The sequence below is a fragment of the Rattus norvegicus genome, chromosome 7 (assembly GCF_021556685.1).
Source record: "Rattus norvegicus strain SHRSP/BbbUtx chromosome 7, alternate assembly SHRSP_T2T, whole genome shotgun sequence".
Lineage (NCBI taxonomy): Eukaryota > Metazoa > Chordata > Mammalia > Rodentia > Muridae > Rattus > Rattus norvegicus.
The window spans coordinates 88,516,785-88,541,118 of record NC_141540.1 but is presented as its reverse complement, the minus strand read 5'-3'; the positions used below and the strand labels follow the sequence as shown (position 1 = coordinate 88,541,118).

General features: G+C 35.4%; 1 protein-coding gene across 1 annotated transcript in view; it reads left to right on the top strand.

Moving 5' to 3' along the window:
* Positions 1–24,334, top strand: part of Csmd3 (CUB and Sushi multiple domains 3) — a 1,310,498-nt gene that overhangs the window by 1,179,829 nt on the left and 106,335 nt on the right. The window contains exons 41-45 of the mRNA XM_087559497.1: positions 2,392–2,508; positions 7,269–7,478; positions 10,577–10,765; positions 11,407–11,584; positions 12,420–12,565. Coding sequence (XP_087415623.1) covers positions 2,392–2,508; positions 7,269–7,478; positions 10,577–10,765; positions 11,407–11,584; positions 12,420–12,565 — 840 coding nt within the window. The remainder of the gene's footprint in view (positions 1–2,391; positions 2,509–7,268; positions 7,479–10,576; positions 10,766–11,406; positions 11,585–12,419; positions 12,566–24,334) is intronic.

The following is a 24,334-nucleotide window of genomic DNA, read 5'->3' as shown; positions in this document are numbered from 1 at the left end:
AATTTTTGATGTCCAACAATAGTATATTCAAATTTTACCACAATACAAAATAGCTTTGTAATGGCTTATTCTTTCAGTTTCTCTTTGCTTACCTGCTATATGAGACAATGATGTTTGCCTCACAGGTTTATTTAACAGTTATGGGACAGAATGTGTTTAAAGTGTTTAGATCTGAATGTATGCCTCATTACAGACTTGTGGTAGCTATTGTAGAAAAATACCAGTTAGAGCTTCCAAAGTATATTGGGTTCCAAAGTATATGTACTGTCATGTATATAACACATTAAACATTCAGTGTGCTAAGCTCATTCAGTCTTCTGTATATGGGCTGCTTTTAAAAAGCTAAGAAACATCATGGTAGGATATTTACTGACTATCAAAAAATTATCATATAGAACTATATATGTATATATATGTATATATATATGAAAGTGTGAAATAATTCATAGTATGATCATATTTACATCATAAACACAGAAATATTTGTGCAAAGGAAAATAACATGAGTTAAAGGATTATTTGACGTTGGAAGATTTTGAAGATAGTTTTATTTATTTTTAATTCTTGTTGTATTTTACACACTTTACCTGATAAGGTGCATTATATGTCGCAGAAAATTAAAAACGTTTGAAACAAAAAAGTGACCAGAAGTAGAAACATAGCAAGTAATATTTGGTTAATTTTATTTTTTCACTGTGCTAAAATGGTCTGCTGAGGGCAATTTCCAAGAGAGCACCTCATTTGGTTCACACATGTAAGATACATTCATCATGGTGGGGAAGTCAGTACGGGAGTAGGAGAGACCTGCTCGTATTCCATCCCAGCCCAGAGGTAGAGACGCTCACCTTGCTGCTCCTTTGATGCAGTTCAGAACCTCAGCCCAAAACATAATGCTACCCTCATTCCTTTAGTGTAGATCTTCCCAGTTCAACTCGTCAAATTTAGTAGTACCTTCCAGAGAGGCTAGAGGCTAGCGTCGGCAGGAAACAACTCACAGGCAGAAGCGTACTCCTGCGTGATTCTAGACTCTTCAGAGTTGACAGGGTTAAGTATCCCAAGTAGCTTGAAGACAGATTTTGAAAATGAAATTTTGCATTGAAACACAAAGTCCACACTAAAGCAAATTTAAAATACAATCAATGTGCTAATGTAACCTAATTTCTGATTGATAAAGTCATTCTTCTTACAGTTTACTAATTATTAGGCATGTGATATATAATCCTATTTCTTTTTTAAAAAATGGAGTGGTGAATAAACTTTAATAGTTTATGTTAAAGATTGATTTGATTTAATAGTTAATGAACTGACAATTCAGGGGAAAAATCCTTTTAGACCTTGATTGTAATATATGTTGAAAAGAATAAGTTAATAAGTTTGTTAAATTTATATGCAACATAAAGATAGCATATATATATGTTTATGTCAGAATATATATGTCAGACTAGTTACTAATGTCACACATAAATAAAACATTTCATGGATCTGTATTTATAACATGTAACCTAAACTTTGAATATGTACCCATTGCCAATCTTAAAAACTTACAAGCAAGTATTTAGGTAATAGCCATAAAATTTGACATCTTATTCAACAATTGTCTTCTATTTATATGTCCATCAAGAAGGCATGCTAAATCTCCATTTACAGCAAGAAATGCTTTCTAAGATGAAAATATTCTTTAATATGCATTACATAATTACACATGTTATACAAAATCAAATTAGCAAATTTCCATTTCTAATGGTCCATCAGATTGTCAAGTGTGTAGTTATTCCATAGGGATTCAAAATGAGCATATTTGTTATATTTGACTAATTTTTCAGATGCCTGTGTTTTGCTTTGCTTGTTTATACTTCTCTGCTCCCTTGTCCTATTCCTTTTAGAATAAAACGAAGCCAATAGTTTTCTTAAAATTCTTCATTGGGCCTTCTTACAAACAGGGCAAAAAGGTTGTGAAAATGTCTTCCTCTTTAATATGGCATGGAGAACTGACACAGTTGGCTTTATTTTAGTCTAAATTACACCGGCTTTGGAATGACTAGACACAGTAGTAGATGTACTTAAGGAAGAAAACTAAGCTGCATGATTACATGGCACTGCTGACAGGGCTTGTCCTTTTACTTAAGTGTATTTATTCATTACATGACAACTGTTACTTGCTGGAAACAAATTGCCTTTAGTTGCACTTTGTTTTTTTTTTTTTTCTGAGCAATTATCCTTTTTGTGCCATTTTAGAAGCACAAAGTACAAATTAACTAGCATTTGCTAAAGGAATTGGCCCTATATTTAATGTTCTCAAATAGTACTACCTTACATGCTTTTTGAAGACTTAAAGTTATTTCGATAACTTTTCATAATTCTGCTTTCCATGAGAATTCTATTGTTTTGCAGCTCAGTGTGGAGGTGCAATGTCAGACTTCAGTGGTGTGATACTCAGTCCTGGATTTCCTGGAAACTACCCCAGCAGCTTAGATTGCACATGGACAATAAGGCTGCCCATCGGCTTTGGTATATATAAGTATATGACAGACATTTCAGTATTTATCGATGCAGTATTAAGATGATGCATACAGGGCCAATAAACGGGTATATTTACAGGTTGATGTTTCACTCTGAGTACATGAAATAATGTATATTAAGGAATATAATAGGAGTAATAGTTGCTTTAATTAATTACATTTTATATGCACTATTTGAAAAATGTAAGATATGTGGGTATTTTTATTTGTCTCCTATTTTAAATGATACGTGAATACTAGACAATGAGGAACATACATTATAAATCAATTGTGGAATGGATAAATTAATCAAATTGATATGTGTTATATGATATGTAAAGTCTTTGGCTTTATTATAGTGGAGACAGTTAAAATTTTATTTTCTTAGCAATTTAAAAAAATTTTAATTGGGTATTATCTTTATTTACATTTCAAATATTATCTCTCTTCCCAGTTTCACCTCCGTAAACTCCCTATCACATCCCCCAACCCCTGCATCCAAGAGAATGCTCTTCCACTCACCCACACACTCCCTCCTGCCTCACTGTCCTGGCATTGCCCTACACTGGGGCATTGAGCCTTTGCAGGGCCAAGAGCTTCTCTCATTGGTGCCCCTACAAGGCCATCCTCTGCTACATATGTGGGTGGAGCCATTAGTCCCTCCATGTGTACTCTTTGGTTTAGTCCTTGGGACCTCTGGCATGTCTGATTGATTGATACTGTTTTTCTTCTTATGGGATTGCAAACTCCTTCAGCTACCTTAGTCCTTTCTCTAAGTACTGAATAGGGGTCCCTGTGCTCAGTCTGAGGTTTAGCTGCAGGTTTTAATGTGTATCAGTAAGGCTTTGGCAGAGCCTCTCAGGAGACAGCTATATCAGGCTCCGGTTGCACCTCTTGGCATCCCCAATAGTGACTAGGTTTGGTGACTGTATATGAGATGGATCTGCATGTATGGCAGTCTCTGGATGGCCTTTCCTTAAGACTCTGCTCCACACTTTCTGTAGGCATTTCCTCCTGTGAATATTTTGTCCCCAATTCTAAGATGTACTAAAGCATCCACATTTTGGTCTTTCTTCTTCTTGAGCTTCATGTGGTCTATAAATTTTATCTTCGGTATTCCACGCTTTTCGGCTAATATCCACTTACCAATGAGTGCATATTACATGTGTTCTGTTGTGATTGGGTTACCTCACTCAGGATGATATTTTTAGTTCCATCCATTTGCCTAAGATTTTCATGAAGTCATTGTTTTTAATTGCTGAGTAGTACTCCATTGTGTAGATGTATCACATTTTCTGTATACATTCCTCTGTTGAAGGGCATCTGGGTTCTTTCCAACTTCTGGCTATTATAAATAAGGTTGCTATGAACATAGTGGAGGTTGTGTCTTTGTTATACGTTGGGGCATCTTTTGGGTATATGCCCAAGAGAGGTATAGCAGAGTCCTCAGGTAGTTCAATGTCTAATTTTCTGAGGAACCTCCAGACTGATTTCCAGAATGGTTGTACCAGTCTGCAATCCCACCAACAATGGAAAAATGTTCCTCTTTCTCCACATCCTCGCCAGCATTTGCTGTCACCTGAGTTTCTGATCTTAGCCATTCTGACTAGTGTGTGGTAGAATCTCAGGGTTGTTTGAATTTGCATTCCCGTGATGATTAAGGAAATTGAACATTTCTTTAGGTGCTTCATAAACATTCAATATTCCTCAGTTGAGAATTCTTTGTTTAGCTCTGTTACCCCAGTTTTGTTTTGTTTGATATTTTTTATTTACATTTCAAATGTTATTCCCTTTCCTGTTTTCCTGGCCATAATCCCCCTATCTCATCCTCTCACCTTTTTCTATGAAGGTGTTCCTGCTCTCCCCAAACACCTCCCTTTCCTATCTCCCCTGACATTTCCCTCCACTGGAGTGTCCATCCTTGGCAAGACCAAAGGTTTCTCCTCCCATTGTTGCCTAACAAGGCCATTCTCTGCTACATATGCAGCTGGAGTCATGTATATGTCCCATGTGTAGTCTTTTTGTAGTGTCCCTAGTTTTAATAGCGTTATTTGATCCTCTGGAATCTTATTTATTGAGTTCTTTGTATGTATTGGATATTAGCCCCCTATCTGATATAGGATTGGTAAAAACCTTTTCTCAATCTGTTGGTTGCCATTTTGTCCTATTGACAGTGTCCTTTGCCTTACAGAAACTGCAATATTATGAGGTCCCATTGTCTATTATTGATCTTACAGCCTAAGCCATTGTTGTTCTGTTCAGAAAAATTTCCCCTGTGTCCATGTTTTTGAGTCTCTTTTTCTTAGCAATTTTAAGAGCACGATATCTGTGATTACCTCAGTTACCATGTTGAAAAATGTACTTCTTTGCCTCTCTTTCTGACATTTTTGCATTTCACCTACTGTATATCCGAGTCAGGTCTCTTCCCCTGGCTTTTGGAAAGCACACTCTCCTCTTGTCTGTTTATAATTCACTACTTTGGTCTTCTCAGTTTCATTGAGACAATTTGCCGTGTCTTCCCAGGCCATGTTGATTTTACCTATTATAATGTCCTCCAAGGACACCATAATGCATATTTCTAAAACCGACACGAACTCCTTTCTTTCTTACAGACAAACCATATTTTTGTGAGTGTATATACACACCACATTTTCTTTAGCCATTCATTACTCACTAAGTATTTAGACTGATTCTACTTCCTGACCATTGTGAATAATTCTCAGTGACCCTGGCAGGGTGGTTAGCTGTTTAACCACATATTTTATTTGAATAATTCCAAGTGAGTGTGACTATACAAATGTGCAAAATGTGTTTGTGCAAGAACTCTGAGTTAGATACATGCATTGTGCGTATGTTTAACATAAAGTTCATGGGATCTTATTTTTGTAACTCGTTTCTCATTATGATAAACAAGTAGTACACAGACAAGCATTTTTGTTTCTGGTAATTATTGAATTTATCACATTACCTTCATAAGTCAGAATTTGCATGTACAAAGTAGTCTTAAATATCTAACATTTGATTTAATCTTTTTTGTTTTGTTTTTAAATTTTTTAGATATATTTCTTTACATACATTTCAAATGTTATTCCCCATTCCCGTTTCTTGTCCATAAGCTCCCATTCCCTTCCCTCCCCCTCTCCCATATAGGTATTCCCCCCATACATCCTCCTTACTGCCCCCAACTGGGGATCCAACCTTGGTAGGACCAAGGATTTCCCCTTCCACTGGTGCCCCAAAAAGGCTATTCTCTGCTACATTTGCAATTGGAGCCCTGGGTCAGTCCATGTATATACTCTTTCAGTAGTGGTTTAGTCTCTGGAAGCTCTGGTTGGTTGGCATTATTGTTCTTATGGGGTTGCAAGCTCCTTCAACTTTTTCAATCCTTCCTCTAATTTCCCCCAAGGGGGTCCTGTTTTCAGTTCAGTGGTTTGTTGCTAACATTGACCTCTGTATTGGACATGCTCTGCATTTGTTTCTCTGGAGAGATCTATATCTGGTTCCTGTCAGCATGCACTTCTTAGCTTCATCCATCTTACCTACCTTTGGTGACTATATGTATATGGACCACATGTGGGGCAGGCTCTGAATGGACGTTCCTTCAGTCACTGCTCTAAACTTTGCTTCCATATCCCCTCCTATGGATATTTTTTTCCCATTTTAAGGAGTGGGAGCATCCACATTTTGACCATCCTTCTTCTTGAACTTCCTGTGGTCTGTGGATTGCATCTTGGGTAATTCAAGCTTTTTGGCTAATATCCACTTATCAATGAGTGCATACCAAGTGTGTTTTTCTGTGGTTGAGTTACCTCACTCAGGATGATATTTTCTAGTTCATTCCATTTGCCTATGAATTTAATTAAATCATTTTTTTGATAGCTGAGCAGTATTCCATTGTGTAGATGTACCACATTTTCTGTATCCATTCCTCTGTTGAAGGGCATCTGGGTTCTTTCCAGCTTCTTCTGGCTATTATAAATAAGGCTGCTATGAACATAGTGAAGCATGTGTCTTTGTTGTATGTTGGAGCATCTTTTGGGTATATGCCCAAGAGAGGTATAGCTGGGTCCTCAGGTCATGGAATGTAAAATGTTCTGAGAAGCTTCAGACTCCTTTCCAGAGTGGTTGTACTAGTTTGGCCATTTAATGGTCTTTAAGTCTAAGAAAATGAGGTTGAGAATGTACTAAGTACTCATTGAAGAATTTTGGCAAAGCTTTGAGGTTTTTTTTTTCTTTCTTTCTTTTATTGGATTTTTTATTTACATTTCAAATGTTATTCCCTTTCCTGGTTTCCCAACCATGAGCCCCATCCCATTCCCCTCTCCTTCTTCTATAAGGGTGTTCCCCTTCCATAGAACCCTACTCCTTATTGTTATGAGTTTTGGATAGACCAAAAATTCACCATTGAAAGAGACCTGAATGGTGAGTTTTCCCCCTTTTCCCTTTCCTTTCCTTTCCTTTCCTTTCCTTTCCTTTCCTTTCCTTTCCTTTCCTTTCCTTTCTTTTTCTCTTCTTGTCTGGCAGTCTCGTTAGCTTCAGCCGGCCTAGAACTCAGTACAGTCTAAGTCCCTTGTACCCCTAACACTGCTGCTTCCATCACAAGGTATTACAAGCATGTACTTCCTTGTACAAATCTTGAGACTATATTTTCTGAAATAAATAAAAACTTATCTGAGTAAACAGATGCAAATCTTTGTGTATGCTGCTGTTTATAAATGTATGTATATGGTAAACTATCAAGTAGTATTGTGTTTGTTCTTCCTTCTTTAGGTGTACATCTCCAGTTTGTAAATTTTTCTACAGAAACCATACATGATTACTTGGAAGTAAGGAGTGGATCTTCAGAACTTAGTACTGTCATTGGACGGCTTAGTGGTCCTCAAATACCATCTTCCCTGTTTAGCACAACCCATGAAACCAGCTTATATTTTCACAGCGATTATTCTCAGAACAAACAGGGATTTCATATTGTGTATCAAGGTAAGATGATTATAAAATGTGAGAGGATTTTGCCTCTCAGTTTTCTTAACCAGGGTTAGTTTTGTGGCATCAGTGTTGCTGAGTATATGCAAGTCCCTCAATATCATCTCAGGAGTTATGTGATTTAATATAACATGTTTTCGTTGTCTTAGAGGGTAAAAGAAACTAAAAAAAAAAAAGCAAGCCTCAATTAGAAAGATAAAAACAACCATGTACTTTGATCACACATTTTTTTCTCCTGAGAATTCAAAATGCAAACATGAAAAAATTTAAATTTTCTAAATTATAATTAAATAAACAAGGCAAAAAATCAAATAGTGAATGCTAGACATTGAGAATAGGTTTTTACTTTTAAATGAAACTGAATGTTGAGAAGCTATTATTCATCTTACATTGTACATAAACTTATTTAGAGACAGAAACACATTGTTTTCTTATATTGCCTTTAGAATATAAAGCAAGCATGTAGATGGCAATATTACATTAGACTCATGTTCATGAAAGTATTAAATTATCTTTGAACAAGATATTTATCCCCTTTGAGGAAAGGCTTTAGGTTAAGTTGGGCTTAGACTTAAATACCAAGTCCCCATATTCAAGTAAGCACAGCCTAAGTCTTCTCCATTTCCTCAGTAGCATATACCGTTATGAGTAGCATATTCTATAAAGCACAAATTAAACTCTATGTTATAAAATGGTCATCAAGTATATATCATTATGTAGGCTGCTATTGATTACTTAAGTCATTTACTTATTGTTTTACATTATTCCTGGTCTTATAAACTTAAGATGAAATTTACACAATATAATTACAAGGACTTAAATGCATGGAGAGGTTAAATTTCTGTTGATCTCTGTCTAAAAATCAAAGGATATCATGAGTGGATGATGTTTTTAGAAGTGTGTCTTAAGAACAGGGGTATTCATATTACTAATTGAGATATAGATGCCTGCATCACGAGCATACTTTTATCATCTATACTCCATTGTTGATGGGGTTGCAAGCTCTGGAACCACTCTGGAAATAAGTCTGGCAGTTCCTCAGAAAATTGTACAGAGTACTACTGGAGGACCCAGATATTCTACTCCTGGGCATATACCCAAAAGAAGCTCCAAGATATAACAAGAACACATGCTCCACTATGTTCATAGCAGCCTTATTTATAATATCCAGAAGCTGGAAAGAACCCAGATGTCCTTCAACACAAGAATGGATACAGATAATGTGGTATATTTACACAGTGGAGTACTATTCAGCTATTAAAAACAATAACTTGGAAAATCTTAGGCAAATGGATGGAACTAGAAAATATCATCCTGAGTGAGGTAACCCAGTCACAAAAGAGCCCACATGACATGTATTCACTGATAAGTGGATATTAGCCAAAATGCTTGGAATACCCAAAATACAATTTACAGACCACATGAAGCTCAAGAAGAAGAAAGACAAAAGAGTGGGTGCTTCAATACTTCTTAGAAAGGGGAACAAAATACTCACTGAAGGAAATATGGAGACAAAGTGTGGAGCAGAGACAGAAGGAAAAGCCATCCAGAGACTGCCACACATGCAGATTCATCCCACATGCAGTCACCAAACCCAGTCACTACTGGGGATGCCAAGAGGTACTTACTGACAGGAGCCTGTTATAGCTGTCTCCTGAGAGTACTTGTCAGAGTCTGACAAATACAGAGGTGAATGCTCACTGTCAACCACTGGACTGAAAACAGGGTAGCCAACGGAGGAGTTAGAGAAAGGACCAAAGTAGTTGAAGGGGTTTGCAACCGCATAGGAAGAACAATAATATCAATCATCCAAGCAGATACCCTAGAGCTCCCAGAAACTAAACCACCAACCAAAGAGTACACATGGAGCAACCATGGCTCCAGCCATATATGTAGCAGAGGACGGGCCTTTTCAGGCATCAATGGCAGGAGATACCCTTGTTTTTGTGAATGCTAGATGACGCAGTGTAAGGAAATTCTAGGGCAGGTAGGCGGGAGTGAGTGAGTAGATGGGTTTGGAGCAACCTAATGGAGGCAGGGAGTGGGGGATGGGATGAGGGGCTTCTCAAGTGGAAACCAGGAAATGGGATAACATTTGAAATGTAAATAAAGGAAACATGTAAGGAAAGAAAAGGAAAGAAAAAAGAAATATACAACTAGCTTTAATATTGAAGAAATTAATTCTTCAAAACTAGATAATTTTTTTCTCCTCAGCACTTCTAGAGAACTCAGAGCTGTGTGTGTGGTATACTTTAGAAATTTAATTGAATATTTATTTTACATGTATGAATATTTGGCTTCCCTATACATATATGAACCATCTGAGTGCCTGGTGCAGAACATAGCTAGAAGTGTTATTGAATTTTCTGGAACTTATGCTACCAATGGATGCAAGTCATCATGTGTGTTCTTGAAGTCTGAATGATACAGCTGTAAATAGTTTTAGGAATTCATGAAGTTCATAATTTCAAAATGCATTCAACCCTGCTTACAAAGCATGTGTAATATGAAAGGAAATGGGGGGAAGCTGTGTAATCAATGACAAAGAAATATGCAATATTATCTTTTATAAGATGAACAAAAGAGTAAGAAAAATGAATCTTACATTAAAATTCACAATAGTCAAAATTTAAAGTTGAGCAGAAGTATTACAGATTGTCCATTTAGAGAAAATATTTTAAAATTCAAAAGACTAAGAATTAGGGTTACATGTATGTAGTTATTTTATTCTACATGCAAGTGGTACAACCGAGAAGCAATTACATTCTATTTAGAGAATCAGAATATGTTTGATTAAAATTGTGGCTGTAAGGAAAGTTTACATTTTTCTTCATGTTCATAATTTAGATAAATTGCACCAACCTAAGGCAGCTGATGCATTTTTATGAATTATCATTTTAAATATGAAGATTATAGATATGAGAAGAAATTCTCATTACACTGTCTCTGACAACCTTTACCATAAGCCCGAATTAGTATTTATTCAAGTACCTCTGAACAGTGTGCTATTAATTGCTAAGTTACAAATAACACCTGTTTGTGTTCTCTCAAATTCAGAGAAGGACATGCCCTTCTTTCTCATTTTTTTCTTCCAGCATATCAGTTGCAAAGCTGTCCTGATCCTCGCCCATTTCGAAATGGGTTTGTAATTGGAAATGATTTTACAGTGGGCCAAACCATTTCATTTGAATGTTTCCCAGGATACACATTAATTGGCAACTCAGCTCTCACATGTCTTCACGGAGTTAGTCGGAATTGGAACCATCCACTGCCAAGGTGTGAAGGTACGCTTTTAAACTGGAATTATCTCTAAGATGACGCTATTTGTTAGAAGTTATGAGAGTTACGGTTTTGTTTTCAGATGAGGATTTTTTTAAATAACTAAAAAAGATAAGCAAAAATCACAATTGAATACAAATTATATTAATTGCAGCAATATTAACCTTCCACTGAGAGTATAAGCAAAGTTTATTAACATTTTAGACACTTTGGAACTTCTTTTGTGTATATGTGGTGGGGAGGGTGTGTCTATGTTTTTAATATCAGTATTGTAAACAGAGACTCAAGATAGTTATTTAATTTGAGTACCTATTCTATAAAATTGCTGTTGAAAATTTAAGAAAGGCAGTATGTATAGGGCATATATCTATAGATATATAGATATATGTATTATGGCAGGAAGTTGTTTATGCATTGATGCACATTATATTCACAAAGCAAAGAACTTTGTAATCACCAATGACAACTAGTATATCAAAGATCTCACATAGAAAAAAATTTAAAAATGACTATATTTTGTACATTCTTACCGATGAGGGTAGAACAAAACAGATACATTACAACTGGGTAAAATGTTTGATATCTTTGCCAGTTACCTAGTGTAAGTTTGTCATTTTCAAACATGTTTATGTATCTCTTTCCACAGCTCTTTGTGGCGGGAATATAACTGCAATGAATGGTACCATTTATTCTCCTGGCTATCCTGATGAGTATCCAAACTTCCAAGACTGCTTCTGGCTTGTTAGAGTACCCCCTGGGAATGGCATCTACATCAATTTTACTGTTCTTCAAACAGAACCCATCTATGACTTCATTACTGTATGGTAAGCCAGTACTGTTCTTTTTGATTGATTAAATTATGAAAGAGAATAAGGTCAAGAGGAGAAAGTAAATCACAATTCTCTACTACAAACTACCATCTGACATTTGAATTGGCATGATCAGTGAGAGTCAGTATGGTTTGTTTGTCTTTAAAATGAGATACATATAATAAATATATTTTAGAGTATAGTCCCATTAAGTAGAAAAAGCCCACAGGTGAAGAGGATTTGAAGGCATTATTAGAAAATGTGTAAGAGTGGCAATTTCCAGAACTGTTTAAGGAAGTCTTCTATTTATAAAAATTGGTAAAATTTAAGACCCTCCTCTGTTCAGATAATAATTATATTATATGCTTATTAAATTCTTTTCATAATTTATTATACAATAAAATAATTATACTATTATTGTACCACTTGAAGTAACTTTATTAAAGGTACAAAGAAAGTCTCTGAATTAATCACAGACAAAAACACTGTGTGAGCTGTAGGAGCAACTAATTATAACAGTCTGATTCTCAAGACTGCTGTCAAAGAAAGTAAGAGAAGACACCACAAGCTTTAAGAGATTCTGAGTACTTGCTGAAAGCTAAATTGATTACAGTTAATATTGGTTCATTTTGTTAAGGTAAAAACATAACCCATTTTAATGCTTCATATTTTAGCATTTTATTATTTGTGTAGGTGTATGACATACCAATATTATTTTTGATTCTAGGATTATTTCACTCTGCTCTTAATGTAATGATAGGTGATTGTATGCAAGACCTTCGTGAAAATTCATTTAAAGCTTTGTAAATCATTAGTGTCATTCTCTCCTTCCCAAACCCTTGTCTAATAGGGATGGACCTGACCAAAATTCACCCCAAATTGGTCAATTCAGTGGCAATACTGCTTTGGAATCAGTATACAGCACTTCAAATCAAATTCTAATCAAATTCCACAGTGACTTCACAACAAGTGGCTTTTTTGTGCTCAGTTATCATGGTTGGTATTATCTAAGTGTTTCTATTTCATTTGGTACCATTTAATTTGTCCTGGAAAATTGAATGTAATATATCTTTATCCAGTGATTGAAAATGTATTAAAATCTGACACGTTGATCATCGCTGTAACTTATGCATTTCAAACACATTTACTTGCAAACCATGACCTCCTCTAAGTACTTAGGGATATTAACGTGTGAGCAAATGGCTATAGGCAATAAATCAGTCAGTAATTACCCAGTGGAAAATAATCATTTTGCATGGAAACCAATAAAAGAGAACCAGCTGTTCATATTTTACTGCATGTAATTTGGAGACAGCAATAGATTCTCTGAACAAAAAAAATGTTTAATCTAGTCAACCTGCTGTGAATATTTCTAAAATTAGCATCTAATATCTTTATGCTCTGGATCACATTACTCATTTATTTAAACTCTTGTTTCAAACTGTAAAAGAATCTTACAATTTTTGATGATGATTCCAGACCATTAAGTTCATAGCTTTTATCCCTAGGAAATTACTTTTGGAGTTTCAGTTTTATTTGCTATATAGAATTGTTTTGGGTCCTACCTTCAGAGCATTAAATTTGTGAGAAGATATTATATTTTTCACAGAAATCTCCCTTCATATCTTTTGGCTTCAAATTAGTTGTGTTCATTAGAAAAAAAGGAATGTTTATTTATTTTCATTTTTAAAATATTTATTGTCTATTTGCTTTGCATTTGAGCACAGCTATCTTCCATCCTCTCTTTCCAGTCCCACCCTTACAAATCCCTCTCCCCATTCTTCCCACTCCTTCTCAGAGAAGGGGACCGTCCCCCTCCCTTGTGCACCACCCTACCACAGGTTGTCTTGTCACAGCAGGACTAAGAACATCCCCTCTCACTGAGGCCCAACCTATCAGTCAAAGTAATGAGGAAGGGAACCTAATGTCAACAAAGAAAGAGGGAAACAGCCCCCATTCGACTTGTTAGGGGATGCACATGAGCACCAAGCTGCAATTTGCTTCAGATATGTAGGGGTACATTCTTCCAAAGGACTCCCAGGGCTCCAACTGATATTTGGCGGTGGGTCTTTGAGTCTGACTCAGTCTACTGAAGGATGAAGCCTCTGGGGATACAGTTATGCTAGGTTCTTGTCTCCAAGCACAGCAAACTATCATTAATAGTGTCAGGGATTGTCTCTCTCACAGGGGATGGCTCTCAAGTTGGGGAAGTTGCCATTCCCTCAGTCTGTGCTCCATATTTATCCTTGCACATCTTGTAGGAAGACAAATTTTAAGTTGAAGGTTTTGTGGGTGGATTGATGCCCCCACTCTCCTTTAGAAGTCCTTCCTGGTTAGAAGAGGTGGTCATTTTAGTCTCCATATTCTGCTTTGGTAGAAATCTAAGCTAGGGTCATCCCCATAGCCTCTCCATATCTTTTCCCATTCCAGGACTCCAGCTAGTCACCAGAGATGTCCCCAACCTCCTTCTCCCTGACTGCTGAATTCTATTCTCACTCCTAGTTATCTCTTACCATCCCCACACCTGATCACTATAATTACATATTATTATGTGCTATGACTATGGTCTTATTCAACATCCTGTCTTACATAACATTGTCAGAATGATCTAAATTATTTCACAGGAACAATTAATCTACTTAATTAAATTTGTAAATTTTTTATAAAAATTGGACAATGAACAGGACTTTGTGTACTATATTACTATACTATTTAATGTGTCAGTTTGATGCATAGTAATGAAATATTAGATACTTATGGTTTGTACTATGGGAAATCCAAATTTATCAAATATGATTTCATTTAAAACATTTAATCACATTGATTGGTAGAATTGAGAATTGACTACACAATACTCAAACTGCTTAATTGAACACATTATTTCCCAGTTGGGTGATCACTAGCTAGTTTCCCCATACCAACTCTGAACATTAATTCTGCATGTACATTGTACCATAATTACTGAGAAACTGGTATGTTCTCAGAAACATTTTCAGGCTTCTTACTTGTTTGATTCTCTCCTTCTAGTCTGTAAAATTATTGGGACAAAATAAGCTGGGTGTTAACTGCCTTAAACCCCTAAGACAACTCAGCAGACCCCATTTTGCAACTTCCTTTAATAAATTAAAAGGTAGATGGTTATTTATCTTTCATATTTGTTGACTAAATGGAGTTTTAAAAGATCTCCCAGTGGTTAAGGACATGTATTTTTCTTACAGAAGACACATATTTGATTCCCATGACCCACATGACAGCTTATAATCATATCTGTAGTTTCGGGGCTTTCAACACCATTTTCTGAACTTTCTCAGATATCAGACACATATGTGGGACACAATCATGCAAAAAGTAGTCTTATAAATATAAAATAAGTTAAAGAAATCTAAAAAATACACTTAAATTTAAGGCAGTTTACTTTATAATTTCTTTTTATTTAAATTCTGTTGATTATAAAAGTGTTAGGTGTTCAATTTATTAATTTCACAGTTCAAGGTTTTTATGTTTTCTTAATATCACATTGATCATTTTTAATTTACTTATTAACATATTTTAGTATCTTAAAAAGTATATGTGGTATTCCCACTCTCTCTTCTGTTTGTTATGAGATCTATCCCAAACCTATGTCTTCTGTAAACCATTATATCCTAAGACTTTTCAGATAAAAAATAACATTCGTAAAAGCTTTACAAAACAAAAATTTTGTGTAAGAAATAGAATCCAAAGGTCACCTTCCCTGATACATTTCATTTGAGGAAATGTTTTTGTTTTTGTTTTTCCTCTCTATTACTTTAACCACAATGCACTACAGTAAGAGCTTTCCTTGAGATATACTACTGGGTCAGAATGAAGTTGGCAGATGATAGAAAGTAAAAACATTTTTAGGCAATGGCCTGTTGAGTATAAACTTATAAACCCCATTTTAAATGGCAGGTATTATAGACACTGATTTGAGTATCACCATATTACTAACAGCCACCATTCACTGAAACATAATATGCTTGGACAATTATAGGTGTTTTCTATACATTAGTGAGTTCTGGTTTACATGAAAATGTTATTAATTCTGTTTTAACAATATAAAGTATAACTAAAATTGAAACAATCAGGAGTAAAGCACAAAGCAATAAACATGGTATAGACTATATATAGGACATAAATAGAAATAGGTTTTTCTGTCTCCAAATCATTATTAATTATTTGTTCACTTATTTATTGTTTTTCTAGACAGGTTTCATTGTGATGCCTTGGCTGTCTTAGAACTAGCTGTAGACCAGGCTGACCTCAAACTCACTTAGATCCACCTGCCTCTGTCTCCTGAGTGCTGGGATTAAAAGCAGGTGCCACCTCCCCCAGCTGAATGATTCATAAAATCAAAAAAAAAAGCAAAAAAAAATCTAAAATTTATTGAGATCACTCATTTTTAATAACACCTTCACTTAATTAACTTGACTTTCAGATGTCTTAGTGCTTCAGTTAGTGACACACAGGCTGTGAATTGTGCTGAGATGGTTGGAAGTTACAGCTCGATGTGTCTGTTCTGTATGTTTACACAATGTGCTGGGGCCACTATCAAAAACGACTGTGAAGTCTGACTTATGCAGAAGGGATGTGGGAAGCACAACACTGAAATCTGTGCTTGTTAATTTAAATGTAGAATGTTGGTTCTACAATATGTTGGTTTGTTGTCCAGGCTGTCTTTATTTTCTAATAACTGAGTATAAAACAATCTTATTTTTTTTTCTCAAAAAAAGAGAGCCTTATTGAGAACACAGTGCTTCCTCCTTATCTGTAGCTGGAATTTTACTATCATATGTATCTATAATCTCTTGTACTCAGTAAATAAACAAAAAATTGTCACGTAAATCCATAAAACTTAAATAAATTTTAGAATACCTTATAATTATTGAATTTTATAACATTATTTACTGTTATTTATCCTTTTTTGCCTCTATTGCACTCAGAAAATAATAAAAGAGAAATTCCAAACACTAATCCATAAAATATACATAAATTATGGTATTATAATTATTAAATTATATAACATTATTCACTGTTAATTAAATGTAATTAATATGAATTTAATTAATAACTTAAAATTTAAATATGCATAGAAAAAGTCTTACTTATACAGTATAGGGCAAACTGTGGCTTCAAGTATCAACTATGATTTTGATGTTTTCCCAATTGATAGAGGAAGACTAGTAATTCTCATTACATATTGTTTTATATAATAAGTATATTTAAGGTAGAGCATAAGTTTGTTTTGTATTTATCAGGTCTGTGATGCTTTTTAAATTAAAAATAGATTTTTCATATAATTTATTCCAAATAAAGTTTCCCCACTATCTACTCCCACAAGATCCTCTCCATTTCTTCTCACATCCAAATCCAACCCCCTTCTGTTGATAATTAGAAAAATAAACAGCTTCTAAAGGATAACGTAATATAATGTAATACATAACATATATACTATACTATAATATATAATATGTAGAATAAAATATAATAATATAATAAAGGAAACAGAAGAAAAAGAGCCCTCTTCATAAAAACACAAGAAGCATATTCAAATGCAGATATTGGTTACACTTTTCTTTTATTATCCATTGAGTACAAGAAACTATGTATACAAAAGCAGTGGAACTCTAAGCACAGATAAGCAAGGACCACTCAGTAAGATAGTACTTTATAAAAAGATGAGATTCCAGGTATTTGAAAATAAAGGTGGCCTTAATCACAAACAGAAATGTCGCAAAACCAATATTCGTTGTTTGAGTCAACAGTTACACATTCTAGAATACTATAACAACACAAAGTCATCAAGCATATTACATATATAAAGGATCTGAAGGGTACAGAGGAAAAGATATATGCACATATTACTCTATGTATGTAAAGTACTTTTAGTTTAAAGAAATAGCCAGGTCAAGGCATTATGAGATAAAAAAGTCTCCAAAGATGTCATTGTTCCATGATTTTGTATTATCTAGACACAGCTGTCCATGCAGCCTAACCTTAAGATTAGTTTCTCCAGTGAGACTTCACTAGCAAGTAGCAATCAGTTGGTTGTAGCTTCTGCATTAAGAATGAGGGCATGTGAACATTCTTCCTTTCAGTCCCAGGGTACTGTACTCCATAGACTCACGCACTTTATCCGTGCTGCCTCAGTCCCTACTTGTCAATCGTTTTTACTTAGATGGCCTTGTTTTCTTGGTGTTTTCTGTCATCTGTCTCTTGTTCTTTTTCTTTACTCCTCATTTTTAATAATATTCTCTGAACCCCTTGGGAGTGGGTGGCTGTGGATGGAGAGATCCTGTTTATGCTCGAATCTTCCAACGTCTTCTACACACTGATTATTGGCTGGCTGGCTGTGAGTCTCTGTATTTGTTCCCATCTGCTGCAGTAGGAAGTTTCCTGATGATGGCAGAGGAGAATGCTGGTCTATGTGTATAGAAGAGTGTCATTTTAATGCCATGATGCTTTAATAGTGCTAAACAGTTTCAGGTTCTTAGTGACCCAAGTAGCATCAGGTATGAAGTCTGGCTCATGGGATGAAGCTTAAGACAAATAAGATATTGGTTGGCTACTCTTGGAAGATTTGTGGCACTGTTGCACTAACACTACTTATACCACCGTAGACACAAGTTGTTTTTACCCACTTTGGTGTTTATTTTTCCCCTTTGGTGCAGTTTACCTTTAGGTACCAAAAACACTAGTCCTTACTGGTGAAGGCTGTAGATAGTCACTGTATTTTTCCATATTCAATAATTTACATAAATGTTGTCTTCAGTGACCTGTGGGTCTCAGGAATGTTTTCTCTAATTTCTGTTTGGTCACAGGTTTTGATATAGGTTCTACAGAGTTAAGGCTGTTTGAGAAGAACATTCATTATTCACCTGCTTCTAGAGATAAAAGACACATTTATATAAAATATTTTACAATTATTCTTAGGTTTATTTTCAGTGCACAAGCCTCTTGCATTATAGCTTTATAAAAGATAAACTCTTGTCTTACGTTCATATTTCAGTTCAAAGAGGGAGAAAAAAGAGAGAATATCAAACTCATAAACGTTTTCCTATTCAGATGTTCAGAGTGCACAGTGAATGGGTATTACAGTGCTTTGTGTGCATGTGCTCATGTGAATACACGTGTGTGTGTGTGTGTGTGTGTGTGTGTTTACTGCTATTTTCTTTTGTAGAGCAGTATGTCATTTTACCCCATGTCCCCATTCTAACTACGTTCAGGTTCTTGGTCACCTAATTAAAATTAGGGTTGAATCTGGCTCATGAAATGGGGCTTAAGACAGATAAGATATTGCTTGGTTACTCGTAGATTTGTGACACTGTTGTACTAACTTGTACCACTGTAGACCACTTCTGTGTGTAAAATGAAGTCCTAGCTAAATATATAACTACACAGATATAATTTGAATTAGCAAAACATAATGTCATTTACTATTATTTAAATAACTAATAACTCAGTGATTAAATAAATGTCTCATCAAAAGTGTATGATATTCTTCACTATGTCTTCTATTTTCTTTTGTCATACTGTCTCGTCTAGACCAAGATCATCATCACATAGCTTTTATGAAACTGGATTTAGTCTATTGAATTGCTACAATTAATGGGACAATGCACCATTGACAGACACTGTGGCATCTCAAAAACTATCATAGGGACACATGTGAGAAGCTGTGAACTATCTGAGATAGCTTGGAAGAATGACTCAAAGAAGCATGCTTTTCTGGATTAGGTGCTGTTCAAAAAATTTAGATTGATTTTACATCTGGGCATTTTAGCACATTCATTTTTGGTTTTCCTAGATAGAGGAAATATATATATATATATACATATATATATATGCATTATGGAGATAATAACACTCATATTGCACTCATATTGGTTGATGTAGAATAATCTTGCTGAAATGGTATGGCCTAAATTGTGTTCTAGTTTCATAATTCCATTATAGGAAGGCCTTGTTTACATCTTGCTCCAGTAAGTTCAAGTAATTATGTTGTCTGATGCCCACACTTAGTGAAATTGTTTTTATTTAATAGAAGACAAGATCTATCAGATATAAGTCAGCTCTAAACTGACAGAAGATATGCATTTTTTAAAAAGTCAGTTCTGAATATTCACAGTGGGCTAAAGTGATAGGTAATTATTGGTATGGTATATTACTGCAAAGTCCCACAAGCTGTGGTGATGAATGAATAGGCAGCAGAAATGGAGGCCTACGAATAAAACACCACTGCTGCTAATGCCCTCTGTTACCTGCTAATGGGCAAGGAAAGTCAACCATAAGGAACAGCACTTAGTGCTGTGTCACAACCCCTTCAATTACCCATGTGCATAGCAGGATGTCTGCTCATGCAACAGACACAGGAATTTTCCTGTGATGGTCCTGAAAGCTCCCAAAACCTTTCTTTGCAGTGTTTTCTGTGATTCTTTTACCATGAAATTAATTAAAGATGTTTACTGTTAAACTTCCTTAGGACACAGATTTTCTTTTTATCCTTAAAGTCAAGGATTAATATTTGCTCCCATTTCTGACAGCATATCTTATCTAGACAGAAAGCAGGTTTAATCTCAAATACAGAATGACAGTTGTAAGTAATTTAAGCATTACAGAAACACACTTGTCGTTCATGTTAACTCATTAGCAGGTTTTCTACTAATGTTATATGTGTATATAAAGATATTCATAGGGGTATACCTATTTTCTATCCTATTTGCAATTTGAAAAGCATTTATTAAGAGCTTTTTACAATGATCTCATGTATAACTGTTTAAGTTCATTCTAGGTAATGTTAAAAACAATACTGCTAAAGATTCCAAAGTCTAGTACATAACTATCAATGTACCCACCCAAAACTTTCTCATATCTACAGGCGATCATACTTGACCTATTATGAATCATCACTGAACTAACCCAGGGCTTAGTGTCTATAATGGAACATGATTATTATTTTTATCATCTATAAAGAATAATATATCTTTACTTAGCCAAAAGGTTATATACTTGTGCATTTTTGTTTTGGAGAAAAAAATGGCAATCTGCCATTTTCTTTTTTTTTTTTAGCAGCCTCTAATAGCTCAGTTGAATAGAAAAAGATAAATGTGCTATTCTTTTCTGGAATTGGGTTGGATGATGAACTACAAAGAAAATAGCAAATTAAAAATAACCACAAAATATGGCCAGAATCAATTTCTAAAGGGATTGCAAGAAGTATTGGGCCAGGCACCAGATATCCATGAACACTCAAACAAGGCATTTAAGTGATAGCTATCTGCTACGATACTGGAACGCTGAATACAGTGCCTCCACATTGTGCTTAAGTAGTAAAATGATGTTTCAAGGCTGAATGATATTATCAAACAAAATGCTTACATTTTGAAAGCAACTCAGATTTAGATTAATTGTGAATTTGAAAGCTGTAAAGAACTATTGATGCATCATTTCTCTTTGGAGCCATAACTGGAAAAGTTCTTAGAGAGCATTCCATGAAAGATGTGCACAACAATATGTGAACAGCCTATTTAAAATTTAGGTGACATTATTTATACCACTTGCCTCTGCTAATGACTGAATGTGTTGCTTTGTCTACTACCATTCACTGCTCCAGGTAAACTTCCCTCTTCCACAAAGCTCCAAAAAAATAGATGTAACATTGTTTGCATTTTAGAAACAAAGTGATTTTTAACCCATGTCATATGGGTGATATTTATACTCGACCTTCACATCGACCTTGGAAATAACTAGAACATGCATTATGAAAAGGATGATATCATCATAGTTTGATGGTTAATAACTATTATTTTCTTTATTTTATAAATATTTCAATTAAAATAATTACATTTTTCCCTCTTTCAAACTCCTGTCATACTTTCCAATCTCTTTTGAATTCATCACACACACACACACACACACACACACACACACACACACACACACACATTTATATATGCTAAGTCCATTCAGTACTGTTTCTATGAATATTATTGCAAGGCAGACCACTTGGTAATGGTTAACCAATTCAGGTGCAGATTCCTGGAAAAGATTCATTCTCCCTCTCTCAGAAGTCAATAGTTGTCTGTAGTTAACAAGTTAGTCACTTGTGATTTTTGTTAAGATTGGGGTTCCATGCACTTCTTTCCTTCCACATCAGCATGTTTATTGGTATTGTCATTGTCATTGTCCATGTTTTTCAGGCAAGGATATTGTTGGTATATTATAAACAGCTTTGTCGTTGTTTTTCCCACTTTTCTTTTTATTTATTCTTGTCTCATATATCACATCCTGACTGCAGCTTTCCCTCCCTCAACTCCTCCCAATTTCCCCTACACCATTCCATCCTCCCAAGATCCACCACTCCTGTTTCACTTCCAGAAAGAGCAAGCCTCTCAGGTATAGTAACTGACCACAACATAACACATTCACTAAGACTAAGCTTGAAGCATAGGTAACCCAATGGATGAAAAGGGTCCCATGAGCAAGCAAAAGAGTCAGAGACTCCATCATGTTGACTGTTATGAATCCCACAAAACCCCTAGCTGAACGAGCATAGCTTGTGTGCAGTGGACCTAGGACAGATCGATGCAGGCTCCAAGATTGCTATTTCAATTACTGTGAACTGCTATGAACTCTGCATTTTTGATGGTGTGGGCCATTTTCTTCTGGTTTTCCATGATGTCTCTGACACTTTCTATCCTTCCTTCCCCTTTTCCACAGGCTTCCCTGAGCTCTGCCTAAAGATAGGCTGTGGGTCTTTTCATCTGCTTCTGTGAGCTACTGGAGAAAGCCTTTCTGATGAAGAATGGGCTAGGGATTGATCTATGAGTATAGCAGAATAGCATTAGGAATTGTTTCACGGACTTTTTGTTTTCAGTGGGATGGTCAGTCATGTTTGAGTCTACCCATAGGTGTAACATGCCTAGATGGTAAGGAAACAGAAGCTGTAGGAATTCCTTATTGTTTTGGTAGACACATTCTCACAGTATCCCTCCTGGGCCTGTGACTCATATCTTCTTGCTTCCTTGTTCACATAGTATCTTGCTGTTGTAAAAATATAAAAAATAAAATAAAGTATTGGTGTCTTTTTGAGCCCTGAGGGTAGGTGATTGATGAAGACACACTATTGAGATCTGAGGGTTTCTAAAATCTCTCACTCACTGCATGTTGTCTAGTGAGTGCTAATTTCCTATTTCTTGGAAGCATTTCTTATTATGGCTGTGCCAGCAATTGATCTATGGGTATGGCAAAGTATTGTTAATGAGTGTATGTATTTGTTCTGTTAGCAGAACAGTGGAATTTGATTTTTCCCAAGGTCCATGGTGTATTGCTCAGATTTTAGGCCAACTGAGCAGTGTAGGGCAGGTATTGCCTCCATCTCAAGGTGTGGTTCTTAAGTCCATTCAGAGAATGATTTGTTTATCCCATATTTGTGCATCCTTCACCTCATCACATCTTGCAGGCAAGGAACTATATATATTACAGATTTTGTAGCTGATTCATTGGTTACCTTTCTTCTCTGCTAGTTAATCTTCCATGACCATGAATAAAAAAATTAGGTGACAGTAGTCACCTTAGTCAGTAGGGGTGAAGGTTCTACATAGGCAACAACTTGTCTTCTCAGTATTTAATGAGATATGTAAGTATTGTTGCCAGTAACTGAATATTACCATCAATTTGTGGGAAGTAACCAACAGCCTTGTGATATCCTGAGATGTTTGGATGTTTCCATAGAACCCCAGATGAATGAATACTGTTTCAATTATTTCTCAGACATTTCAATTTATTATATTGACTATTCCTCTGTTTTTATATGCAACACATCTTCAATTGTGTTGTACAATTTCTTGATATTTTTGTTCTCTATATATCCTCTGTATTAATCATCTGTCAGATATGTAGTAGGCAAAGATTCTCTGCCTCTTTTGTACTTCCTCTTCAGATGATGAATGTTTTCTTAACTCGACTTGAGACATTGTGGCTCTCAGAACAACTCAAAAATTCAACATGGTGGGCATGAAAATTACTTAATGTTTCTGAACATTTCTTTTGCAGCACTGTGCTAGTAGTTGTAGGATCAAAGAATACACATTTCCATAAAATGTATTGCTGGATTATGGATTCTAGCATATTAGAAGTCTATGTGAACCAGTGAGGAATCTCAGCCAAGCAAATTAATCATTGTAGAGCCAGAGTGAATCTATTGCTCTGGTTTTGGAGATTGTGGGGGTGTGATTTCAATAGTTATGAGGACTAGTTATATTCCTAGTATGGAATATGCCGTAGAATTAAAGAATTACTTCAGTAGTCACACTGATGTTAATATTCACTAGATAAGGAGTAAAGACTCGATCAGTGTTCTGTGCTTCTCTCCATTCTAAGTGTTTAAAGTATTCTAATTCGATTTCATTATTATATCCATTTTCTGTGAGAAAAGAAAGGCACACATTGTTTTGAAATTTTAATTTATTATTGTTTGCAAATATCATATGTATATATTTTCCATATCCAGCCTCTATTTCCTCCCTTGCATTCCTCCTGACCTTCTTACCAATACAGGTACCCTGCAATTTTATGTGTGGTTTTTGTTGTAAGATATGAACCTAAACAGGCGAGGGGTCATGTGCTATCCTTGGGTGACTTATGAGGAGCCATCAAACAAAGACGACTCTCTCTTTTTGGTTGCAGCAAAAACCATTGTTCGGGTGGTATTTGGGCCTCCAGAACCTGTTTCTACTGTGCTAGAAT